Genomic DNA, 24,704 nt, shown 5'->3' on the forward strand with positions numbered 1-24,704 from the left:
CGGTGCTTAATGGTGTGCTTGCTTTAATCAGGGTGATTCTGTTGGCCAATCATCATCAATATTCAATTTGATATTGGGTGGCCTACAAATCTTATGGAATGGGGTTCTGCAATTGACTGTTGAAAATGGAGGTGGTGATGCTAGGCCCACGTAAAGGTTGCGGTGCTGAAAGTCGTTCGTGGGTCGGTTAAGCGATATAAAGCACAATTACGTGTTGCATGTTGGTTGTGCTGACATGGACAGTCAAAAAGGAGGGAGCATCTTGAGCTGCCTTGCCTATCCTTCCACCTCAGTCTGATGTAAAGAATGCCAAAAGCTTCTCTTACAGATAAGCATTGTTGAATCTGGCATTTATTTTCTTTTCTAAGCAATAAGATTGACTTACAATGGTTATTATCATTGTAAAAGAACATGAAGAAAAAAGTATGTACGTCTTTTTAAGATTGATGTGAGCTCTCCTTAGTCACAGGATTTTCAGTACTTCCAATTGAAAGCACAAGATTACTGTGGTTTTTACTAGAGTTTGGCTAAGCGCACACACATGATCTCCTCCAGGTGTGGCCGAACATGCCAACCTGGCAAGTATGTGGGATATCCAAGCCATGCATCTTGTTGGAACCACCCATTAGATAGCCTGGCCTAAAGTATTGTGTTCAGCTCATCCCTCACATGTAAACAAATGTTTAAAACAACCTCCCCGACACTCCACATTCAATGACATGTGTGGCCCACCCGCCAAGTGGGCCAACCTGATTTTTGGTCCAGGCCATCAACCTGGTGGGGCCCAAGTGATGAATGCATCAGATATCTTGCGCATGTGCCATATTGGCGCGTTAACTCACCGGAGTATGGAAGTGCCTGCATGCTTTGCAAAATTCTGGCTAATTAATAGGTTTGGTTGAAGGGTCATTTTCATTATCTTATTGCATAAGCAACATGCTTTTGTAAGTCTAAGAAGCCAGCTCAAAAGCTGTCCTCTAGAAATCAAAGGACATGACTGTTATAAATATAAAAGATATGCTGACTCAGTGCTACGCAATCGATGTTAGACATGACAATGATTCTTGGTTCTTGTCGCTCACCCAATTGAATTGATTATTCAGCTTCCTTGGAAACATTTGCAGAAGGGTTTGGCATGTCTTAGCTTCATTAAAAAAAAAATAAAAAATACTAAGATAAAAGAAGATCAAAAAATGATATGTCTTGATGAGTTACATAAGGGGATTTTCTGAAAGATGTTAGAGATTCCATTGATAGTTGCAAAAAGGTATAGCATCTGCTTCAATTCATCAGAGTAACAAAAGGAAGCAGTGTAGTAGTTTGTGGCCGAGTATCAGCTAGCCCTGGCCCAAAAATAGGCTTGTCAACTCATCAGGCTGTCGACATGGTGGAACCCACTTGACACATTGCTCTAATGTCCCACACGTGTTGGGTTAGCACGTGTTATTGGTGCACTGATCTTATTTTAACTAGGGTTTATCTATATCATTTTTGCTTCTTGGAGACATTAAAAAAACAACAGAAACCACACAATTGAGCAGTTAGATCGGTTGCAAGCGCTTTGAAAAGCTATCTGTGCTGGCATTGCTACCTTTCTCCTTTCTTTTTCGAATTCATGGCATTGCCTTTATTCCTGATGACCTGAAGATGACTCTGCAGCAATAAAGTTGCGTATCTAGACCGACGATATTCCTTTGTATGGATTTACAAATTCCAAGGTTGCATCGCCATTAAAAAGGCCTATCTCGCCTTCTGTTTCAGGCAAGAAAATCTTCGACTTGCACTTGAAAGAAGCTCAGATAAAAGCTCAATCCGATATGATGAACCCAATTCAAGACCATGTTATTGGAATTCCAATGAGTTCAGTTACACACGCAGTTGAGAAATCGCCAGAGAGACCAAATTCAGTTCCTGAACCTGCTAGCACATTCCTTGTCCGCCCTCCTTCAAATGGGTCTTTTCAATTCAAACAGAGTAATGATTCATGACTCTCTTTCTCTCTCTAATGTGTGTGTGTTTAGGTGTATGTTTGTATATGTGACTGTTGTTAATTGATGATTTGGAGCTGCTTTAAAATCCGAGCTGTTCGATAATTGTGTTCAACTTCAAACTGCAGATAAGGTTGAATCAGTCATCGACTGGATGAACAAATTCAGCAAACGAGCTGACAGATTCACAAAAGGTGTCCGTGAACATGGTAATTATCTTCTTGCTATGTTACAAATACAGAGTTATTGAATTTCTTTCTCCTATCTTTATTCTCAGTTGAGAAATTAAAAACTTCTTAAATACAATTTCTTACCTGATAATCTTCCAAGTTTTTTGTTTTTGGTTGTTATGATTTATTTTTATTTATTTTTTTACTGAGAGTTTTTGAGCAGGGGAGAGGCTTCTTCTGAATCGTAGAGTTCCAACCTGTTCTTTAATCTCTTTCCTATTCTTAAGTTCTTTTTTTTTTTTTTTGGTAAAACTCTGAAGCTATATTTCCGGGGTCAAAACCAAATTTTCAGCCCAAAATTTAAGGGGGTGTTTGGATGCTCAGCTAAAATAAATTGTAATAACTCAGGTTGATGGAAATGACCATAGTGGGGCTAGCCTCACTTCATTCACGAGGAATTAACCTCCAAATGACATTTTCAGTCAATCTCATGCGACTTAAAATGCACGGAATCATGAATCAAAATGGTGTCATGCCCCATTGTCGAGATTTCCTCTTTTATTGAATTTATCTTATTGCAATTCAATTTATTTTTGCATCCGAATCCTCCCCAAACCATGTTTCATACTGAAAACCCATGTTTAAAGCATTTTTATCATGTACCCTATCTCCAGTCACTTCGGTTCCATTAGCAGTATCGGCAATAGCGTCTTATCATAACTGAACTGCATTGCATCAATTGATCTGATATATATTGTCTATCTAATGATATTTTAATTTTCTGGAAATATATCTGATTTTCTTGTCTGATGGAAAATGCAGTGAGGCTGGCACCAAAGATCTCCGAAACTGTGAAGGGCAAGTTGAGTTTGGGGGCTCGGATTCTTCAAGTTGGTGGAGTGGAGAAAGTGTTCAGACAGATTTTCAGCGTTGGGGATGGAGAGAAGCTGCTCAAGGCTTGTCAATGCTACCTGTCTACCACAGCGGGTCCCATTGCAGGGCTGCTGTTCATCTCTACAGAAAAGATTGCATTTTGCAGCGAACGATCTCTCACATTCACTTCTCCTAACGGAAGATTGGTTAGGACTCCCTACAAGGTTTGTTGAATTCAGTAACACTTCCTGAATGCAAGACTACAATATGTGGGGAAAACCAAGCATTCTCAGGCATCCATTTGATTGTATCAGAGGCCTTCCAAAGTTCAAACATTTTCTCGTGTCATGCGTTCTTACATCACTAATGAAATTGACCACCACCACCCAAACATAAATCATTCATTTCTGATTATCTTCTTGATTTTGAAAATCATCAATCTAGACTGTTGATTGCCAAAATAAATGTGAAAGCCCGTTGAGATTTCTTTTTGAAATGAATGTTATACTGGAAGAAACATCAATATGGGACCGATTTCCATTTTAGATTTTGAAAAAAATAAATAAATTAAAGGTTAAAGGAACATTCTATAAATTCATGTTTCATCGATTTGGGTGGTTGGTAATTTCATTGAAGATGTAAGAAAGGTTAACAGATGTGACTTTAATACAATCTACTTTTAGTTCGCTGATACAATTAGCTCTTAGAAAATTGTCTGAAACATCTCTCTCTCTCTCTCTCTCTCTCTCTCTCTCTCTCAAGGAAATTATATCATGTTATCCTTCAATGGATCTTCTTGACTGACATTGATGGTACTTGTTTTTGATGTTTTGCAGGTGTTGATTCCATTGAGAAAGATAGATGGAGCCAACCCAAGTGAGAATATGAATAGGCCCACCCAAAAGTACATACACATAGTTACCGTGGATAACTTCGAGTTCTGGTTTATGGGTTTTGTTAATTATCAGAAAGCCTTCAAGCATCTCCAAAAGGCCATATCCCAATCTTCCATGTATTATCCTCAATGAGAAGAAGAAGAAAAGGAGGAGAGGATGAAATCATCCCTCTTTGTTTCTTTGATGTGTATATGTGTAATTGATGGAAAAATCCATGAGTTAAAATTTCTTTTATTTTGCCTTAATTAGCCTATGATTGCTCTACAACTTTATATAGCTAGTGGCACGTGGGAGCTGGATCCAAACCGTCCATCAGGTAGGACCCAAGATGTACATACCTCTTCTAGAAAATCAGTTAAGTACGCAGATCAGTTGGGTCACGGTTTACGAAACAAATGGACGTATGGAAGCCATACTGGTCAAGTGTTTTCTAAGCCATACGTTTTTTTTTCCTCCTAATTTTATGGACGAAATGATGAGTGCACAGCGCTGATTTTTGAGCCATGACATCTACATTGTGATTCACATCTGATGGACGGCTCGGATATTGCACCATCGTGCCACATTAGCCCATTTGATGGCGTGTAGATGGTTGCCTTGCACACAAACATGGGATTAACAAATCATGCATTTTGGTATATAATTATAAACATCAAAATGGGCCCCAAGATGATTTTAATAGTGAACGGTCTATCTCCACTATTTTCTATATTGGGGCCCAGTTGAGTTTTGGATCTGTATAGTTTTTAAGATCACATTCTAACACGAGCAAGCTCATCGATTCGATGGACGAAATGGACACCACATGCGTGACGGTGGCCCATATGGTGCTTTTTGTTGCCAAGGTATCATAATACGCCTAATGCAAATTTGCATCAGATACACGTGGCCCATGGTTCTGAAACTGGTGGTCGGCGCTCTGTGGGCCTCACCATGATGTATCTGTTTCATCCATGCCGTCCATCTATTTTTCTAGATCATTTTAGATATTAGGCAAAAAATGAGATATATCCCAATCTCAAGTGGACCACATTACAAGGAACACTGTTGAATGAATGTCAACCATTAAAAATTTTTTAGGGACCATAAAAGTTTTGGATCAAGCTGATCTTTGTTTTTTTGCCTTCATCTAGGTCTGTATGACCTAATCAAAAAATTGGATGTCAAATAAATAGTACAGTGGGCCTTAGGAGGATTTTAATGGTGGATATCCAATCACTATTGTTTTCCTGTGGTGTGGTCCACCTTATATTTATATTCCTCTCATTTTTTGGGATCAAGCCATAAAATGATCTTTCAAAATGGATGAACGGAATGGATGAAACAAATACATCATGGTGGGACCCACACAGCAACGACCACCTGCCACGGGGCTAGTGGCAGGGGGCGTAGCCAATCCGTTTCCCACCATGTACAAGGAATGCCTGTCTCTTTTGCAAGTCCGAAGATACAAATGTACGTCGCTACGGTTGTATATGTTGCTAAGTAAAGGATATAGCAACGGTCGACATTCAAAATGGAAATACTGGAAATTTCAAAGCACTAGCACCGTACATCAGGGAAAATCTTTTGTCCCATGCCCTATCCACGTTGGCTACATTGGATTAGCGGTTCGGATCCTCCAGTCATGAGCCCTTTATGTATGAAATCCTACAAGTCATTAAACTATGTCTTGGACGCTTGTACTAGTGCTACACTCGTGTGTCGAATCCAAACCGCTCATCTTCTAAAGGCACCGTGAACATGCCTTGGCCCACCTGCCACTCGTAAGGTGGGCCACTGATGACACACGGTGTTGCAAAAACTAAAAATAACAGGCCCACCTGAGGATGAGAGTACGGACCTGATAAATCCCAGCTTCGATGTATCATGATCCAAAACTACGCTCATATGATTGTCTGAATATCGGATTACTGGACACTTAGTGGACAGTTAAAATTGAAAAATATCCAACTGTCATATTTCAACAATCGAGTGACTATAAATCAAAGGTTAGGATTGCTCAACCAATCCAAATCTAGGAATGTGACTCACCGACAGTGGGTCCCGTGATTAATTTAGTCGGTTCTAAATTTCGGTTGTTATCCACGTGTACAATTTCTGATGAGTGACTGCACATAAACCGTCATACCCTGCAAGAGCATTAAAATATTTGGTGGGTTGGTTGAGATGCGCGTGGTGCCTAGTCAAAAGCGTGCGTGCTGACGTGTTTTGTGGGTTAGGTGTCGTGGCATGCATGTGCAATGCTACGGAGAGAACTGAAGGGGGTTTATGCTAATGGCATGCACGTTCTACACGCGTGAAATAGAGAAACCATGGGTTCTTCTCACATGCAAACGTACACTCTACTGATGTAAGTGATTTCCTGCAGGTGTGGCCCACTGTTCGGGAGATCCAAGCTGTTGATCTGATGAGCCTCAGTTCGATTGAGGGTACAACATCAGAAATCTCCCAGATGGGACGTGCTTAACACTTAAATATTTGGATTCTTGTCCATCGATGGAGGGATTAGGATCGTCCGATTTGTGAGATATCAGTGGCATTTTCGTCCGATCATGGCTGGTGACCCCAACACCAGCCAGCTAGCTCATATTAAAGCTCTATGGGCCTACCATGGTGTTTTATCCACGCCGACCGTCCATTTTGCTGGCTCCTTTTAAAGCATGATGTTAAAAATGAGGTCGATCGAAAGCTAACAAGCTAACCAAAAAAAAAAAAAAAATAGATCCAAAGCTCAAGTGGACCTCACGGTACAAAACAGTGTGATTTAACTTTTATAGTTGAAAACTTCAGATCCACGGAAGTTTTAGTTTAAGCTGATATTTGTGTTTTCCTTTCGTCAAGGTGCATGACCTCATCAACGTGTTGGATGATAAATAAATGTTACTATAGGCCCTAAGAAGGTTTCAACACTGGATGGCATTGTCCCTACTATTTTCTGTGGTGTGGTCCACTAGAACTTGAGATCTGCCTCATATTTTAGATCATACTTTGAAATGAGCTACAAAATGAACCGATGGTGTGGATAAAACACATACATTAGGGTGGGGCAATAGAGCTTTGAGGCACACCCAGATCCCTAGCTCAACTGGTAGACTACTGAGTGTAGATGCCTCGTTTCAACATCTAGGTCTTGGTATCGATCCCTAGTGGGGGTGGCTAACATGGAGTGTGTGTACTGACATGGCTGTGTACTAACACGCTACCCAAAAAAAAAAAAAAAAAAAAAAGAAGCTGTGAACAATTATTGTACTCTCAACTCTCACAAAAAAAAAAAAAACGCGGATCCGTTGCAGGCCTATATCCGTTAAGGTTAACTTATGGATACCCTCATTCGTTCCATGCCGCCAAAAAATCAGGCTGATACAACCCAAATTGTGTTAGATCAGCTAGATTGTGTGGGTTCTTCTATGTTTTGTGAGGTCGGAATCACTGCACCGCTGTGTAGTATAAGATAAAAGTAAATTGAGGTTATATTTATCTTTTTACAAAAGAATTATAAAGAAATAAAAGAAGAATGAAATTTATTCAGTGTTCTTTGAAATCTCAATCAATTTCTAAATGTTCAATACTTTTATTACAACTTTAGCTCTTAAATTGACCTTGCCTATAGAAAGTTGAAATGGGGCCCACCTACATTAACTTCATTGATCAATACCGTCCATCAATTTTGCCAGCTCCTTTTATATTATCGGACCAAAAAAGATGTGGATATGAGTAGTAGGTGGGCTGTAGAAATTTGCAATAGTGAGTAAGTTATGGACCATTAAATAGAATCTAGTTGGTGTGGACCACTTGATTATTTGATCTGCTTCATTTTTTTTGACTCAGCATTTAATAATCTGTACATTCGAATGAACGGCATGGATCATCAATAAAAGAAAAGGTACGCCTACATTGTGGGCCCACCTTAACATTTGAGTAATCTCCGGATGACATAGTTTGGTGAAATCGCAGTCTTACCTAAGATAGTGCAACCCTTTCCGTGGGGCCCGCCTTACTGTGTGTATTCTATGCCCATGATGTCCATGTCATTTTAAAGAAAATTTTAGGATATTATCCCAAAAACGAAGTAAATATAATTATTGGAAGGAGCATACCGTTAAAAACTTCTTAATTCTCTAGTGCCTTTTTTGCTAATGTCCCATCCAATCTGTTGGTAAGGCCACGTAAGCGTGGATGAAGGGAAAAAACAATTATAAACTTCAGAACTTCATCCAAAACTTTTGTGGTACGTTAATGGTCAATCACCGTTGTTCCCTACCTTATAATTGGATCTCTTGAATATTTTCAATAATTCTCCAATATGAGCTAGAAAATGCATGGACGATGTGGATACATAATGAATAAATAAAGGTGTGCCCCCGTGTTAAGAGGTGCGCCATCATTGTTGAGTCTAGGGTTGTACCGTCTTTGGTGATCCCATGGAAGCGTACAAGTAACTCAATGTACTTAGTAAACTGTAAGGGGCCTGCCTTCATTTATGTATTTTATCCATTCTGTCCATCCATTTTAGAATATAATTTTAGGGCTTCAGCTACAAAAAATGGATCAAATCCAAAGCTCATGTGAACCATGCCATAAGAAAGAGTTCATTGAAGGTCTATTTATAAAATCATTATTCTAACCGTTTTCTTTAGTGTGTTCCTCTCGAGCCTTCAATATGCTTCAATGTTGGGCTATACCCATAAAAGAAGCCAAAAAAAATTGATGGATGGTATGAATAAATCACACACATTCATTATGGGCTGGTGAAGGACCTCAACATCTGTCCAAATGAGTTACAGTGTAGGTCGATGTGGGTCGGTGTATGTCGGTGTGGGGTTTGATTGTTTTTGGAGTATCTGTACTTGATGCAGCATCTTCTCATGTGAATACACACCCACTAGTAGTTTAGAGAAAGTGTTCAATGTGCACTTGAAGGAGTTGTAGTGCAAGTCGACCTGGATTGGTGCTATTTCAGGGGTTTAGTGTATGCTGATGTCCGACAGTATAGCTTTAGATTATTTCCAGAGTTTTTGTACCCTGATGCGGCATCTTCTCAAGTGGATATGCACTCACCAATAGTTCAGTCAAAGTGTTGGACGTGCGTTTGAAGGGCCTGTAGTCCAAGTCAGAGTGGATCGTCATTATTTTAGGGGTTCGGTTGGGTCAGTGTTCGTCTGTGTGGGCTTTAAGTGTTTCTAGAGTGTCTATACCCTGATACAACATCTTCTCAAGTGAATACGCAACCACTCATGGTTCAATGAAAGCTTTGGACATGTATTAAAAGGGGTTGCAGTGCAAGTCGGAGTGGATCGATGTTATTTTAAGGGTTCGATGTTGGTCGGTGTTCATCGGTGTGGGCTTTAATTGATTTCAGAGTCTGCATACCCTTGATATAGAGTTTTATCAAGTGGATATGCAATCACTCGTATTTTGGTGAAAGCATTCGATGTGCATTCAAAGGTTGCGATGCAGGCTGGAGTGAATTGAAATTATTTTAAGGGTTTTGTGTGTGTCGGTGTTGGGTTCGAGTGTATCTGAAGTCTCTACACCCTAATGTAATGTCTTCTTGATTGGATATGCACCAATTCCTAATTCGGAGAAAGGGTTCGACTACGTTCGAATAGGTTGTGATGTAAGTCGGAGTAAATCAGTGTTATTGGATCAGGTTGATCGATGTTCATTGGTGTGGGCTTCAAGTATTTCTGGAGTGTTTGTACCCTAATGTAGCATCTTCTCAAGTGGATATGCACCTACTTGTAGTTCAATGAAAGCATTCGACGTGTGCTCGAATGGGCTGCAATGCAAGTTAGAGTAGATTGATGTTATTTTAGGATTTCGGTATGGGTCGGTGTGGGCTTCAAGTGTTTCCAGAATGTATGTACCCTAAATTAACGTCTTCTTAAGTATATACGCACCCACTCGTAGTTCAGTGAAAGCATTCGACATACGCTTGAAGGGGCTGCAGTGTAAGTCAAAGTAGATTGGTGATGTTTTAGGGGTTTGGTGCGGGTCAGTGTGCATCAGTGTAGGCTTCAATGGTTTTCGGAGTGTTTGTACCATGATGCAGCTTCTTCTCAAGTGGATATGTACCGACTCGTAGTTCGGTTAAAGCATTAGATGTGTGCTTGAAAGGGCTATAATATAAGTTGAGTAGATCAGTCCTATTTTAGGGTTCGTTGTGGGTCGATATGCGTTGGTGTAGGCTTTGATTTGTTCGTGAGTGTTTGTACCATAATGAAGCGTCTTCTCAAGTGGATGCACACCCACTTGTAGTTCGGTCAAAGCATTTGATGTACACTCGAAGGGATTGCAATACAAGTTGGAGTAGATTGGTGCTCTTTCAGGAGTTCGATGTGGGTGTGCGTGCATCAGTGTGGGCTTCGAGTGCTTTCAGAGTATCTTTCGATTTTATTTTAGGGGTTTAATGTGGGTGAGTGTTCGACGGTGTGGGTTTTGAGTGTTTTTGGAGTGTATGTACCTTAATGAAGTGTCTTTTCAAGTAGATGCACACCCATTTGTAGTTCAGTGAAAGCATTCGACGTGCGCTCGAAGGGCCTGGAGTGCAAGTTAAAGTAGATTAGTGCTATTTTAGGGGTTCAATGTAGGTCTGTGCGTGTCGATGTAGGCTTCATTTGTTTTTGAAGTGTTTGTACCCTAATGCAATGTCTTCTCAAGTGGATACACACCCACTCGTGGTTTAGTCAAAGCGTTTGACATGCGCTCAAAAGGGTTGCGGTGCAAGTTGGAGTAGATTGGTGTCATTTTAGGGGTACAGTACAAGTGGGTGTTAGCTTCGCGTGTTTCTAGAGTATCCATACTCCAATGTAATATCTTCTCAAGTGAATATGCACCCACTCTTAATTCAATAAAAGCATTCAATGACATCCACTCGTAATTCAATAAAAGCATTCAATGACATTTAAATATGAAGTTGGGGCCAATAAAGGTTTAAACATTAGACATTTCTTTTCCCAAATTTCCTTCTCAAGTGGCCCACTTGAGTTTTGGATCCGCCTCAGTTTTTTGTTTTGTCCAGAAATGATATCTCAGAATGAATGGGTGAATTTCTCAAAAATATCACGGTGGCCTCTACTTAGCAACCATAGAACTTATCATGAATTTCGCGTCCATCAATGGGGGCCACGCCGAGAGCGGATTAAGTAAGACCCGGGATCCACTGAGGTGGCTGGGAACCCGACTGTCGGACTCACAGTGATGCATTTGCCTTAAATCAAGGTCATCCAACTATTTTAAAAGCTCATTCAGGGAATGATTCCAAAAATGAAGCATGCCCAAATCTTAGGTGGACCACACCACAGGAAACGCGGTGATTGAATCCTCATCATTAAAAATCTTAGGTGGACCACACCACAGGAAACAGTGGTGATTGAATCCTCATCATTAAAAAGTTCATGGAGTTCACCAAAATGTTTATTTGTCGTCCAACCTTAAAGTCCACCAAAATGTTTATTTGTCGTCCAACCTATTGATAAGGTCACACGGACCCATAAGAAGAGACCACACAAATACCATCTTGATCTAAACCCGTGATGTATCTGTACATCCCAGCCGCCGTCAATCCCTTTCCTGCTAGGAATCGATACCAACCTATTAATGTTTGTGAGAGCCCAACCTAGATTCAACACCTAGGAACGATACCAAGACTTCAATGTTGAAACGAGGTATTTTTCGCTCTGTCTACCACTTGCGCGATGGATGACGGTCTACTAACAAGCTAACAAAAAAAAAAGAAGGTTCGCAAGGAATTTGTGCGTGTAGCAGTACAAAACAGATTTTCGATAGTACCTTTCTTTTTTACGAAGCGACAAAACTGTCTATCCAAAGAGTAAAGAAGGGTTGAGATTTTGTATCCTATAGGGTGGCCCACCTGAGATTTGAACTGGAATGAATTTTGGTCACTAAGAAAATCGTCATTAGATATACGTGATAGATGGATTGAATTTTATATACTCGCTAATATGGGACCTATAAATTGTAGTGTACATTTAGCTTAACCTACATGTGCTTGCAGGAGATCAGTAGACACGACCGATCACCTTTTTTTTATTTGAACCGAGCGAAACCTATTTATAAAAACAAAAATACCCGTATCGTATCCTTTTCAACTGCTTTACCTTAAAATTTCGAATATTTTTATCCAAAACCTTCTTCCCAAACCTTAAAAAACTACTTAGGTAATATAAGTTTCCCGCCTTTCATAAAAATAAAAATAAAAAAAGCATATAAGGTAAGCGTCCACAAACGACAGTGCTTATTTTTTCTACATGCTATCCAACTCATTCAGAAGATTAACCTACCAGGATGAATGTGCATCCCAAAAGTCAGGGACTCAGGGCGCGGCTTCGGTGGTTACGTGACCGTGGGTTCACCGTGATACATGTGCCTTATATCCACACCGTCCATTCTTTTTGAAAGCTCATTTTAGGGTATAAACTTAAAAATAAGTTGTCCCAAATCTCATTTGAACCATAACATAGGAAACAATAGTAATGGAACATTAAAAACATTCACGGGGCACACAAGTTTTGAATCAAGCTTATCTCTTCATCCACGTCAATGTGACCTTATCAACAGGTTGGATGGCAAATAAACATTCCCATAAAGTTTTTAATGGTGGGGATTCACTCGCTATTGTTTACCATAGTATGTTCCACCTAAGATTTGAGATTTAGATCTGCTTCATTTTTTATGATCGTGCCCTAAAATGGGCTGTCAAAATGAATGGACGGTGTAGATGTAAGGAAAATACATCGCAGTGGCCCCACAGTTATGGATCCACCGACCGGGGATACACCCAAACCGCGCCCCAAAAATCAGGCCAATCAGAAACTCATGTGGACCATGCCACATGATTTTAGTGGCTTTAGGCATAATTCTAGATGGTGTGGCACGCCTAAGTTTTGAATCTGCCTGCTTTCAAAACACTAAGTAAAATGAGCGAGCGCACATGATGGATGGATTGGATTTCATGCCCAATCTCGGTAGCCCTGCACATTGCATCATATTCATAGGTTAAGCTAACTTTCAAAGCTTTGTAGAGGATCCCGCCTCAAACGGACCAAAACATCCTCCATCTCATATAAATAGCCTTATTCTTCCATGATGTTATTATCAGTCGATCCGAACCGTTGATCATCACTAATACATGTTCTACCTTCTCAAACACCACTCATAATCTATTCTTCGATGTGGACAACCATTTCTTTCTACCCACCCACACTCGGGTCTGCATGACTGGCACAAACTCGCATAGAATACACTATTGTAGCCATTGGGCCCAAGTCTCTTATTCTTAAACCAATTGTCTACCGTTGAACGGCTCGGTTGGCCTGATTTGCCCCAGATCATCACATACCTCCTGCCCTCATATGGGTTTCTCTAAGCAGGCGCTGCTTGGTTGAAAGGCAACGACGTGGGGCCCACCACTGGCCCAACCATGATGTATGTTATCCATCAACACTGTCCATCCAGATTGGAAGATCATTTTAAGTCACAGGGAAAAAAATGATACAGATCCGAATCTCAGGTAGACCACACCAAAGTAAAAGTTGGTATTGATGTTCACTTTTGCAACCTTCTTGGGCCCACTGAGGTGTTTGTTTGGCACCCATCTAGGAGCCTTGGGGCTCACTGTAATGTCTGAGTTTTCCCCAACTGGCCCACCTATCTGGCCACTGAAAAGGCCCACGGGCTTATGTGGGCTGAATTGAATTGAGGCAGATCCAATTTTCAGGTGGAATTTTGTATGTGGGGGCTGGGCCCGTTTGCTTGTCTTTTCCCATCCCCTCTGAACGCTATGGGGCCATTGTCGACTCCCGCCACTGTGTAGGTGGGAATTGGGATACTCAAAGTCTCAAATGGCCCACCTAATTCAGCCACAAACGGGCAACAGGTCCTTGGGGGCTGTCAAAAAATGAATCATATCCAAATCTTTGGTGGACTACAACAGCTTGTTTTCCCATATGGTGGGGCTCGCTGTGAGGGTCCCACCATGATGTATTTATTTTATTAACGCTGTCCATCCATATGGCAGCCGATTTTGGGGGTGTGAGGCTCGTTTTGAGTGTACCACACCCAAGAAATAGTGTTGGTTGAATGCCTACCTTGAAAACTTCCTAAGCTCGGGAGAGGCGGGGGGCTCGGACGGACACTGAGGGGATAACGTGATGGATGAAATTTATCCATACCGTCCATCTATTTTTAAATATAATTTTAGAACATGAACCTAGAATTAGAGGAGATATAATTCTCAAATGGACCACAAATTTCGAATAAATTCCTACCATTGAAAATTTATTGAGGGCCACAAGTGTTTGATCAAGATGATATTTGTTTTTCTCATTTCGTTCAGGTGTATATGATCATATCAACAGGTTGGATGGAAAATAAACAATACGGTGGACCCCAAAAAGGTTTCAATGGTGGATATCCTTAGCACTGCTGCTTCCTGTGGGTTGGCCCACTTGAGACTTTTATATGCCTTTTTTTTGTTCATTATCCTAGAATGATATGTAAAAATGAATGGACGGTGTGGATAAAATTAATACATCACGGTGGCCCCCCCAGTGGCACTCGGAGCCTCCGCCGGTCCCGAGCTCTGAACAGGGAAAGTACCTAATCTGCGCGCATTCTATTTCTGGGTGCCCGCGTATGGACGCGGATTAGCTAGAGACAGCGAGACTCGCTATTGAAGTGACGTCACCTAGTTTTGTGGGTTCCATCATGATGCGTGTTTTGTATCCACACCGTCCGTCCATTTGTAGAGATCGTTTTAGGTGATGAACCAAAGAATGAATCATATCCAAAGCTTGAGTAGACCCATTGCAAAAAAACGGTGGCAAGAATTACACCCACCACTAAAAACTTCTTAGGGCTAGAAAAGTTTTCGATCAAGCTGATATTTATGTTTTACCTTCTTTAGTATCTTTTTTTAACTTATGAACAGTTTGGATCTCAAATAGACACCGCGGTGGACCTTAGGAAGGTTTCAACGGCGGGTCCACTCCAGATTTGAATGTGCCTAATTCTTTTCATCATGCCCTAAAATTATCTCCCCAAATGGATGAACAATGCGGATACAATATGTTATGTGAAGATCAGAGACGTCTTAACTTTGAGATCCGAGGATATTCAGAGTTGACTTGAGGTGCAATATTAAGCTTGGAGTTATCAGTATGAGAATAGGCTAGGAATGTATTTTCAATTCGACATCAGTTACACCCTCGCTCCGAGGCCCTAGGCGGAATGATTCGGGGCCAGGGCTATCAACTCGGAGCTTGGAGCGACCTAGGGCCAAGGCAGTCGGATCAGAGTAATCCGATGCCGAGACAGTCGGCTCAGGATTCAGATCAAAATCCACTAATGAGGGGGACCACGAAGTGTCCCATTACTGCACGATGGGCGACGGTTACTCAACCGCCCACGTTCACACAACCGTTGAACGTCTGGGTGCCCGAATCACCCACGGGATGTGGTAAATGCCCTGAGATGCACCGAGTTATGCGGACATGCCCATCCTAAGTGAGGGAGTATAAATAGCATCTTTAGAGGAGGAAATAGGCACGCAATATCTTACATCTCCCTCTAGAATTCGACTTAGACCCAGATTCCTTGACCTGACTTAGGCATCGGAGGGTCCCCTGTTTAAGCCAGGGTTTCCTTTACTTACCGTGGTTGTGCAGGTTCAGGATTCAGAGGTGGCTCGGAGTTCTGAGATCCGAGCGGAGGGTGGTCAAGATTTTGGCAGCAACATTTTTGGCACCATCTGTGAGAATCTGATACAAAAAGTCAGTTTCCTATTTACTATTACAATGGCAAGAGGAAAGAAGAAATCCGCAACTGTAGAGCCGGAGTCGAATGATCAGACTCGGTCTTCCTCGCTACTTCACGCCGAGTCGGATTCGAGACCATCCCAGCGTTCTCGTAATTGGGCAAGCAAGTATCGAGCCATGCAAAGCGAGATCCAAACCTTATGCGACGAAATCAATCAGATGAAGCAACGACAGGAGCAACAGTCGCATCCCGTCTAGGAAACTGTCGAACCAGTGGTGGAAGTCGAGTCCGCACTGTGGAGTATGAGACTTGAAGGGTCACAGCATCAATCCGCCTGAGTCCCAGCTTCAGTCCAGAATCCCCCTCCGACCCAAAACCAAGTTCCAACTTGGAATCCAATGACTCAGGTTCAGACGAATGCTTCGATCATTTTGGCCCTAGCACCAACAGACCTCCGTCATGAGCTGGAGAGGAGGAAGGGGGAAGAACCCTCGAAGTAGAGGCCCCATGGGAGACAGTTGCTGAAAATAGAGATCCGTGGGAGGCACGGTTCGCAGAACTTAACAATCGGGTTCTAACGCTACAGCAGAATCAGCAGCCTTCATCCGTCTCTGCCATCATTCAGGCAATGATGGAAGATATCGAACCTCCCTTCACCTCTGCAATCATGAGCGAGGTGATGCCGCAGAGATTCCGCATGCCTCCCATCATCTGGTACTCCGGGTCTGGAGACCCATCTAAGCACGTAGAAGCCTATCGCTCGTGGATGCAAATTCAGACAACCACAGACATGATGATGTGCAAGGATTTTTTGATCACCCTTATTGGATTTGCTCGGAGTCGGTACAGGTAACTTAAGCCCAATTCAGTTGGCTCCTTCGTAGAACTCAACAGATTGTTCCTTACCCAGTTTATAAGTGGTAAGAAGAGTCGAAAACTGACTACTCACTTGTTCACCATCAAGCAGGGGCCTAAAGAGTCATTGAAGGATTTCATCACCCGCTTCAATGAGAAGGCATTACAGATGGAGGACTACGATGACAAAATGGCGCTCTCTGTCGTGTTCAACGGACTGAAAGAGGGGAAGTTCACCTTCTCCATTGGGAAGAATTCGCTGAAAACTTTGGCCGACCTCGTCACCAGAGCTAAAAAATATACTAATGCCGAAGAGTTCTCCAACTCCCGTAAAAATGTTCAAGGAGAAGAGCCGTCAGCCAAAGGGAAGAGGCTGAGGAACGAAGAGCCCCAGTCATCCAACAAAAAATCGGACGACTATGTTCCTCGAGATCGTTAGCCGAGCACGAAGCCTGAGGGCAAGTTCCGTTCCTACACTCCTCTCAATACGTCTACAGAACAGATACTGTTAGACATCAGGGGTCAGAGGCTCTTGAATTGGCACGTTTGCATGAAGGCCAATGCGGAACACCGAGACAAGCGTAAATATTGCAGGTTCCATCATGACCACGATCACAACACAAGTGACTGCGTAGATCTCAAGGACAAGATCGAGGCCCTCATCCATAAGGGTCATCTGCGCCGATACATTAAGGAGAAGAGAATAGCTCAGAGAGAAGAGCAACCGGACAAAGCTACAGAGGAACTAGTCAAAATCCATGCCATCTTTTCTGGTTTGTCCGGTGGAGGAGACTCAAACAGGGCCCGTAAAGCCCACTCTCGGAAGTCCGATCAGTAACACTATGTCCACATGACTGAGAGGCCGAAGAAAGAACTCCGAGTCAGCCCTTGCAGCCTGACCTTCACGGAAGATGATGCGCACGGAATTCAGCAGCCCCACGACGATGCCCTAGTGGTGACAATGACCATAGCCAACTACAAGGTGTACCGCATCCTGGTCAACACCAGGAGCTCAGCTGATGTCATCTACTCAGAGGCTTTCGAAAGAATGGGGATTCCAAGGTCACGCCTTAGACCTATAAAAACCCCTCTGCACGGCTTTGCCGGAGAAAGGGTGATCTCCGAAGGAGCCATCTCCCTCCCTGTGACCACAAGAGCAGGACGGCATCAAGTCACACTCCTGGTAAACTTCCTTGTCGTTAACGTGCCGTTAGTGCACAACATCATCTTGGGCAGGCCTTCCCTCAATGCAATGAGGGCGATCATGTCCACATACCATCTAATGAAGAAGTTTCCTGCCAAAGGCGGAATAGGCTACCTCCGAGGCGATAAACGCAAGGCTAGGACATGTTATGCGACAGCAGTGAGGAAAGGGTCGGTGAAGCAGGCCCTCACCACCAATGTCCTCAATCCCAGGGGACCTACAAAGGATTCATCCGTGGAAGACTTGGAGGCCGTGCTGCTTGACGAAGCAGATCCGAGCAAAACCATTCAGCTCGGCATGTCATTGAATTCTGAGCAACGGTCTGAGATGTTGGCCTTCCTGCAGCAACACAGAGACATCTTCGTATGGTCACATGATTGCATGCCGGGAATCTCTCTCGATGTCATGGTCCACAGGCTGAATATGGACCTAGATCATAAGCCAATGAAACAGAAGAGGAGAGCGTTCGACGCCGAGCGATATGCAGCCATAGCTGACGAGGTATTCAAACTCCTCAGCGTTGGCTTCATTGAGGAAGTACACTATCCAAATTAGATCGCAAATGTGGTCCTCGTCAAGAAAGCAAACGGGAAGTAGCGGGTCTGTGTGGACTACTCGAACTTGAACAAGGCCTGTCCCAAAGATAATTTCCTCTTGCCCCGAATTGACTAGCTGGTAGATAGTACAGTTGGGCATGAGCTGCTCTCCTTCGTGGACGCCTATTCCGAGTACAACCAGATTACGATGCACCCCCCAGATAGGTAAAAGACTACCTTTATCACTGACAAGGGGCTCTACTGTTACCAGGTTATACCATTCAGCCTGAAAAATGCTGGGGCCACATATCAGAGATTGGTGAACCAAATGTTCACCAAGAAGATAGGACGTACCATGGAGGTTTATGTTGATGACATGCTTGTCAAGAGTATCAGGGCTTCCAATCACCTAGCGAATCTCGGATAGACCTTCTCCATCCTCCTGGAATACTGCATGAAACTGAATCCCGCGAAGTGTGCCTTCGGAGTCGGTTCCTGTAAATTCCTCGAGTTTCAGGTCAGTCAACGAGGTATTGAAGCAAATCTCGACAAGATTAAGGCACTCCTCGAAATGAGCTCGCCTCGGACGACAAAAGAGATACAATGTCTCACTAGACGAGTAGCAGCGCTCGGACGGTTCATATCCAGAGCCACTAATAAATGTATCCCATTTTTTTAGCAACTAAAGGGTCATAAGAAGGCCGAGTGGACGTTGGAATGCGAGCAAGCCTTCCATCAATTAAAGCAATATCTGGGCTCACCACCCTTACTGTCCAAGCTTGAAGAGGGCGAGTCCTTATTCCTGTATCTGCCAGTCTTGGCCTCAGCCGTCAGCTCCGCGCTAATCAGGGAGGTGGGTGCAAGCAGCACCCTGTGTACTATGTGACCAAAGCAATGGTGCTTGATGAGATGAGGTACCCGACTCTCAAGAAGTTGGCACTCTACCTGATTGTCTTGGCTCATAGGTTATGCCCGTACTTCTAGGCCCATTCTATCATTGTCTTAACCGACTCTCCCCTCAGGCAAGTCCTATAGAGGTTCGAGATGTCTGGTCGGCTAACTAAGTAGGCGATCGAACTCGGGGAGTTCGATATCCAGTTCCGACCGAGGACTGTGATTAAGGGCCAAGCTGTGGCCGACTTCATTGCAGAGTTAACTGCTCCGAGCGAAGAGGGGATCAACGTCGATGTAGAGTCAACTCCTTCAACTAATAAAGATACAGTGTCAGAACCGAGATGAATCCTCTTTATAGACGGGTCATCAAATGCTAAACGCGATAAGGCAGGGATTGTATTAGTCGCACCTGACTCTACGCCTATCTATTATGCAACCAGGCTTGGTTTCAAAGCCTCTAACAATGAAGCAGAGTATGAGGCCCTATTGGCTGGACTCAGGCTGAGGTCAGTCTGGGGATCCAGTCCCTCTAGGTACGATGCGACTTTCAGCTGGTGGTGAATCACATCTCCACCGAATATGAGGCTAAGGAGACCAGGATGGTGGCTTACCTGGTCGAGGCCAGGAAGTTGATAGAAAGGTTCAGGAGCTGCACTATCAATCAAATTCCGAGGGCAGAGAATTCCTGGGCTGTAGCCCTTGCAAGGCTAGCCTCAGCCATGGAAGGAAAGATTCCTCGGGTCATCCCTATAAAGTTCATAGAACATCTAAGCATTGACCGAACGGAACAGGAAACGGTCAACCTGGTAGAAGTCACATCGAGCTGGATGGACCCGATTTACAAATACGTCACATCTGGCAAGGTCCCTTCGGACAGGTTGGAGGCAAAACGTCTAAGGGTCAGAGTTGCGCGGTATATAGTCTTGGATGAGATCTTATACAAGAAGGGGCATTCACAGCCCTACCTCAGGTGTTGAAGTTTGGTTTATGGCGCGCCCTTTTTATATTGTGCGCTAGGGTGCAGAGAGAGACTCGGATTCGGTAGTGACCCCTCCAGTCCAGCACTCGGTATTGGAAGAGTTCTATGGGCCCACAATAACGTATTTATTCTACGTCATCTATTCATCTAATGAGATCATTTTAGTCTTTGATCCAAAAATTTATTTTGATGCAAATCTCAAGTGGACCACACCACAAGCAATGGGGAGACGCCTAGCATTGAAATCATTTTAAGGGTCACCAATATGTTTATTTTCCATCCAAACTATTCATAAAGTCACATAAATCTGGATGAAGGTAATACATAAAAATCATCTTGATCCAAAACTTCTGTGATGCATAAGAAAATTTTCAATGGTAGGGACTGAAATCCCATTGTTTTCTGTGGTGTTGTGCACCTGAGACTTAGATCTTCTTTATTTTTGTAATGATGATATAAAATTAGATTTAAAAATTTATTGAGGGCCACAAGTTTTTTATCAAGATGATATTTGTTTTTCTCACTTCATCCAGGTGTATATGATCATATCAACAGATTGGATGGAAAATAAACAATACGGTGGACCCCAAAAAGGTTTCAATGGTGGATATCCATTATACTGTCTCATAGATGATTTACTTAAGGATTTCATACTTAAACAATCAAAACATAGCCATTATACTGTCTTATGAATGATTTACTTAGGGCGTGTTTGGATGGGCAAGGAGCGTTGGAGTAGGGTGGAGTAGGTTGGATAGGTTTTCGAAATCCCATCTCGTCCGTATGGGTCTCTGTTTGGGCAGTGAGGGATTCAGGATCTGCTGCAGATCGCGCTGGATTCGAACGGCTTCATCTAGGATTGTGAAATCCCGCGCTGGATACATCGGTGGATTACAATCCCTTCTCGATCCCATCTCACTCCCGTCAACAGTCCATCGTACGGGCTAAAGATGAGATTTCTCAGGGTATGCATTTATGGCGGGAGATGTGGTAGATGGATGGTTTTTTTGCCGTGAAATAGCCCTATAGAGGGTGCTTCAACCCGCGATGGCTGTTTTCAGATGAGCGGGTCTGCCATCGCGAGCTAAAAGGAGTGGTCGGGCTAAGGTAGGTTGTCTTCCTCGCCCCCGAGCATGAAACGCCCTTATGTCATGTGCATATGTCTTGCATGTTCCAGGAATTGTTGATTTCTCTAACATCTGAGAGGGGCATGAATGATTTTCATTTCTTGTGATGTATCCCTCTTAGCTCATGGCGAAACAGGCCCAAATGTCATGCATTTGAGCCTGTCAAGCTGGCTGCCATGGCATCGTTAGAAGTCCAGATGTATATGTGCTGTTGGATTTCTTCTTCATAGGTCTTAGAATGATGTCTTGTTATTCCTAATGCTTTAATCTGATGTATTCACATGTGATGTATTTCCCTGCATCACATGATTTTTATTAAAGATCTTATAACTCCGATGGTGGATTTGTTGTTGGAGCATGGCCGTCTGAGTTTTCTTCTATACCACTTCTTAGGTTTTGGGCTTTTGGGTTCTGATTGTCGAAGTCTTTGCCACCAAAATGATCCAGGGGGGTTTTGGGTTCTCTGTATATATTTCGGGGATTTATGAATTTTCATGGGTTTCTTCAGTTTGGTAGATCGCATATGTTAGATAATGTAGTCTTTTCTCTGACTTGGTGCTGATCCGTTGTTGTTCTTCATGAATCTGTCTTTACTTCTACTGTTACATTGGTAGATCTCATATGTCTATCCATTGGACTTGAAAATCAATTTCTAAATTTTCTTCTTACCAGTGATCTCAGATGGATTTACTGTTGTTGGTTTTCCTTGGAATCCAGTTATATTATGTTTATTTAAACTAAGTATATTAATCATTGCTTGACCACTGATATCTTCATTTGCTGAGGAGGTCATGTGTATTTTCTGTTAAGTCAATTGAGATGAATTCAAGTAGAGGTGGAATGCATTCTTATAAATTTTTGTGTCTTCACTTTCCCACCCTTGAAAACTTATGACATGGCAAATATCATAAAATTCATTTACTTGCATCTGTCAAGTGGTGTGTTTGTGCAAAGATTATTAAGTATCCAGATCTGTCACATTCAGTTTCATCCGTGGAATTTCTCTGAATATCTCTGTATACTTTGCCATCTGTTATTAAGTATCCTGTTTTTTCACATCTGTCAATTTTGCTTTAATGTACCTCAGTTATTATTTGAGCCATATGGATTCTGTTTTTTATATTATGTGAACTTCATTTAACATCGACTTCACAGCATCTGACTATCTAAGCATATTTTGTCATATGGGTTTTATTCAATATGCATAAAGTTGAATTTTGGACAATACTCTACTAATTTCATTCCAATTGATGTTGATTATTCTTCATGAATTGTTGTTTACTCACAGTGGGCAGTTAGTTCGATTGAATCTCAAAGTGGAATAAGATAGCCTGTCAAGTTCAGTCTGCTTTCCTTGTTACCACTTATCAGATTGTGGACTCCCTGTTGTTGGATTTCCCTGGAATCCAGTTCTGAGATTTGATTTACAGTACCAATAATAATCAGTGTATGAAACACTTCCATTTTCATTTTCTGGAAGGAGTCCATGTGTATTTTCTGTCCAGTTCTGGTGAGATGAAATCGTTGTTAACAGTAACATGTATTCTCACAAAAAGGATGCTTCTCACCTTCCCACCCTTGAAAACTTAAGACATGGCAAATTGCTTGCAGAATCATTTTCTTGCATCTGTCAAGCGGTGTGTGTGCATTCATCTGACGATTTTGTTTTTCACATTCCTTGTAGTCAGTGGAATTGTTGTGCATATCTTTGCATATGTTGTCATCTGTTATTAACTATCCTGTTGTTTCACATGGGTCTATTTTGCTTTACTGTTTCTCAGGTATTATTTGGGCATATGGATTCTGTTTCTCATATTGTGTGGAATTTCATTCAATATCAACTTCGACTCATGTGACTATCTTTGTCATAGATTGTCATATGGGTTTTCTTTAATATGCATAAAGTTGAAATTTGTCTTATACTCTACTAATTTCATTCCAATTCTAATCTTAACTCCCTGCCTATATAACCTAAACCTAAACTTGAAAACCCAAACCTAAACCCGATCCCAACCCGAACCCGATTTCCTAAACCTAAAACTTAATCTATTCTCAATTCCCTAATTCCTGAACCTGAACCTATAACCTATAACCTATAACCTAAACCTATTCTCAAATCCCAAAACTATAACTATAACCTAACCTAACCAAAACCAAAAACCTAACCTAACCTAAACATAAAAACTTCACCAAAACCTAAACCTATAACCTTAACCTAAACCTAAACCTATAACCTAAACCTATTCTCAAAACACTAAACCTAAACCTAAACCTGAACTTGAAAACCCAAACCTAAACCCGAACCCGATTTCCTAAACCTAAACCTTAATGTATTCTCAAATCCTAAACCTAAACCTACACCTAATCCTAATCTCAACTCCCTAACCTAAACCTAAAACTAAACTTGAAAACCCAAACCTAAACCCGATCCCGAACCCGAACCCGATTTCCTAAACCTAAACCTTGACCTATTCTCAATTCCCTAAAGCTATAACCTATAACCTAACCTAAACCTATACTTATAACCTAAAACTATTCTCAAATCCCTAAACCTAAACCCAAACCTTTAACCTAAACCTAAACCTATAACCTTAACCTAAACCAAAACCTATAAACTAAACCTTAACCTATAACCTATTAACCTATTCTCAATTTAACCTAAACCTAAACCTAAACCTATAACCTAAACCTATTCTCAAATCCCTAAACCTAAACCTAAGCCTATAACCTAAACCTATTCTCAAATCCCTAAACCTAAACCTAAACCTTAATGTATTCTCAAATCCCTAAACCTAAACCTACACCTAATCCTAATCTCAACTCCCTAGCCTAAACCTAAACCTAAACTTGAAAACCCAAACCTAAACCCGATTCCGAACCCGAACCCGATTTCCTAAACCTAAACCTTGACCTATTCTCAATTCCCTAAAGCTATAACCTATAACCTAACCTAAACCTATACTTATAACCTAAACCTATTCTCAAATCCCAAAACCTATAACTATAACCTAAACCTTAACCAAAAACCTATAACCTAACCTAACCTAAACCTATAAACTTCACCTAAACCTAAACCTATAACCTTAACCTTAACCTAAACCTATAACCTAAACCAATCCTAAACCTAAACCTGAAAACTCAAACCTAAACCCGATCCCGAACCCGATTTCCTAAACTTAAACCTTAATATATTCTCAAATCCCTAAACCTAAACCTACACCTAATCCTAATCTTAACTCGCTAGCCTAAACCTAAACTTAAACTTGAAAACCCAAACCTAAACCCGATCCCGAACCCGAACGTGATTTTCTAAACCTAAACCTTGACCTATTCTCAATTTCCTAAAGCTATAACCTATAACCTAACCTAAACCTATATATATAACCTAAACCTATTCTCAA

At 41.9% G+C, this 24,704-nt stretch overlaps 2 protein-coding genes across 3 annotated transcripts; both read left to right on the forward strand.

Annotated features, from left to right (window-relative positions):
• The first annotated feature begins 358 nt into the window (after nucleotides 1–358).
• LOC131242885 (putative GEM-like protein 8) lies at nucleotides 359–4,172 on the forward strand. Of its 2 annotated transcripts, XM_058241837.1 has the most exons (5): nucleotides 359–1,666; nucleotides 1,762–1,974; nucleotides 2,117–2,197; nucleotides 2,981–3,255; nucleotides 3,868–4,172. In XM_058241837.1, the coding sequence occupies exons 2-5, from the start codon at nucleotides 1,818–1,820 to the stop codon at nucleotides 4,057–4,059; spliced, it is 705 nt and encodes a 234-aa protein (XP_058097820.1). In that variant the 5' UTR covers nucleotides 359–1,666; nucleotides 1,762–1,817; the 3' UTR covers nucleotides 4,060–4,172. The 2 variants fall into 2 exon arrangements, with proteins under 2 accessions (XP_058097820.1, XP_058097818.1); XM_058241835.1 differs by having other exon boundaries at nucleotides 361–1,974.
• Nucleotides 4,173–16,339: 12,167 nt separating this feature from the next.
• LOC131244095 (uncharacterized) lies at nucleotides 16,340–17,401 on the forward strand. The gene is made up of 3 exons (XM_058243753.1): nucleotides 16,340–16,557; nucleotides 16,603–16,997; nucleotides 17,061–17,401. Exons 1-3 carry the CDS (start codon nucleotides 16,340–16,342, stop codon nucleotides 17,399–17,401), a joined length of 954 nt encoding a protein of 317 aa, XP_058099736.1.
• The last annotated feature ends 7,303 nt before the right edge of the window (nucleotides 17,402–24,704 follow it).

Source organism: Magnolia sinica, chromosome 4, assembly GCF_029962835.1.
Source record: "Magnolia sinica isolate HGM2019 chromosome 4, MsV1, whole genome shotgun sequence".
Classification (NCBI taxonomy): Eukaryota; Viridiplantae; Streptophyta; class Magnoliopsida; order Magnoliales; family Magnoliaceae; genus Magnolia; species Magnolia sinica.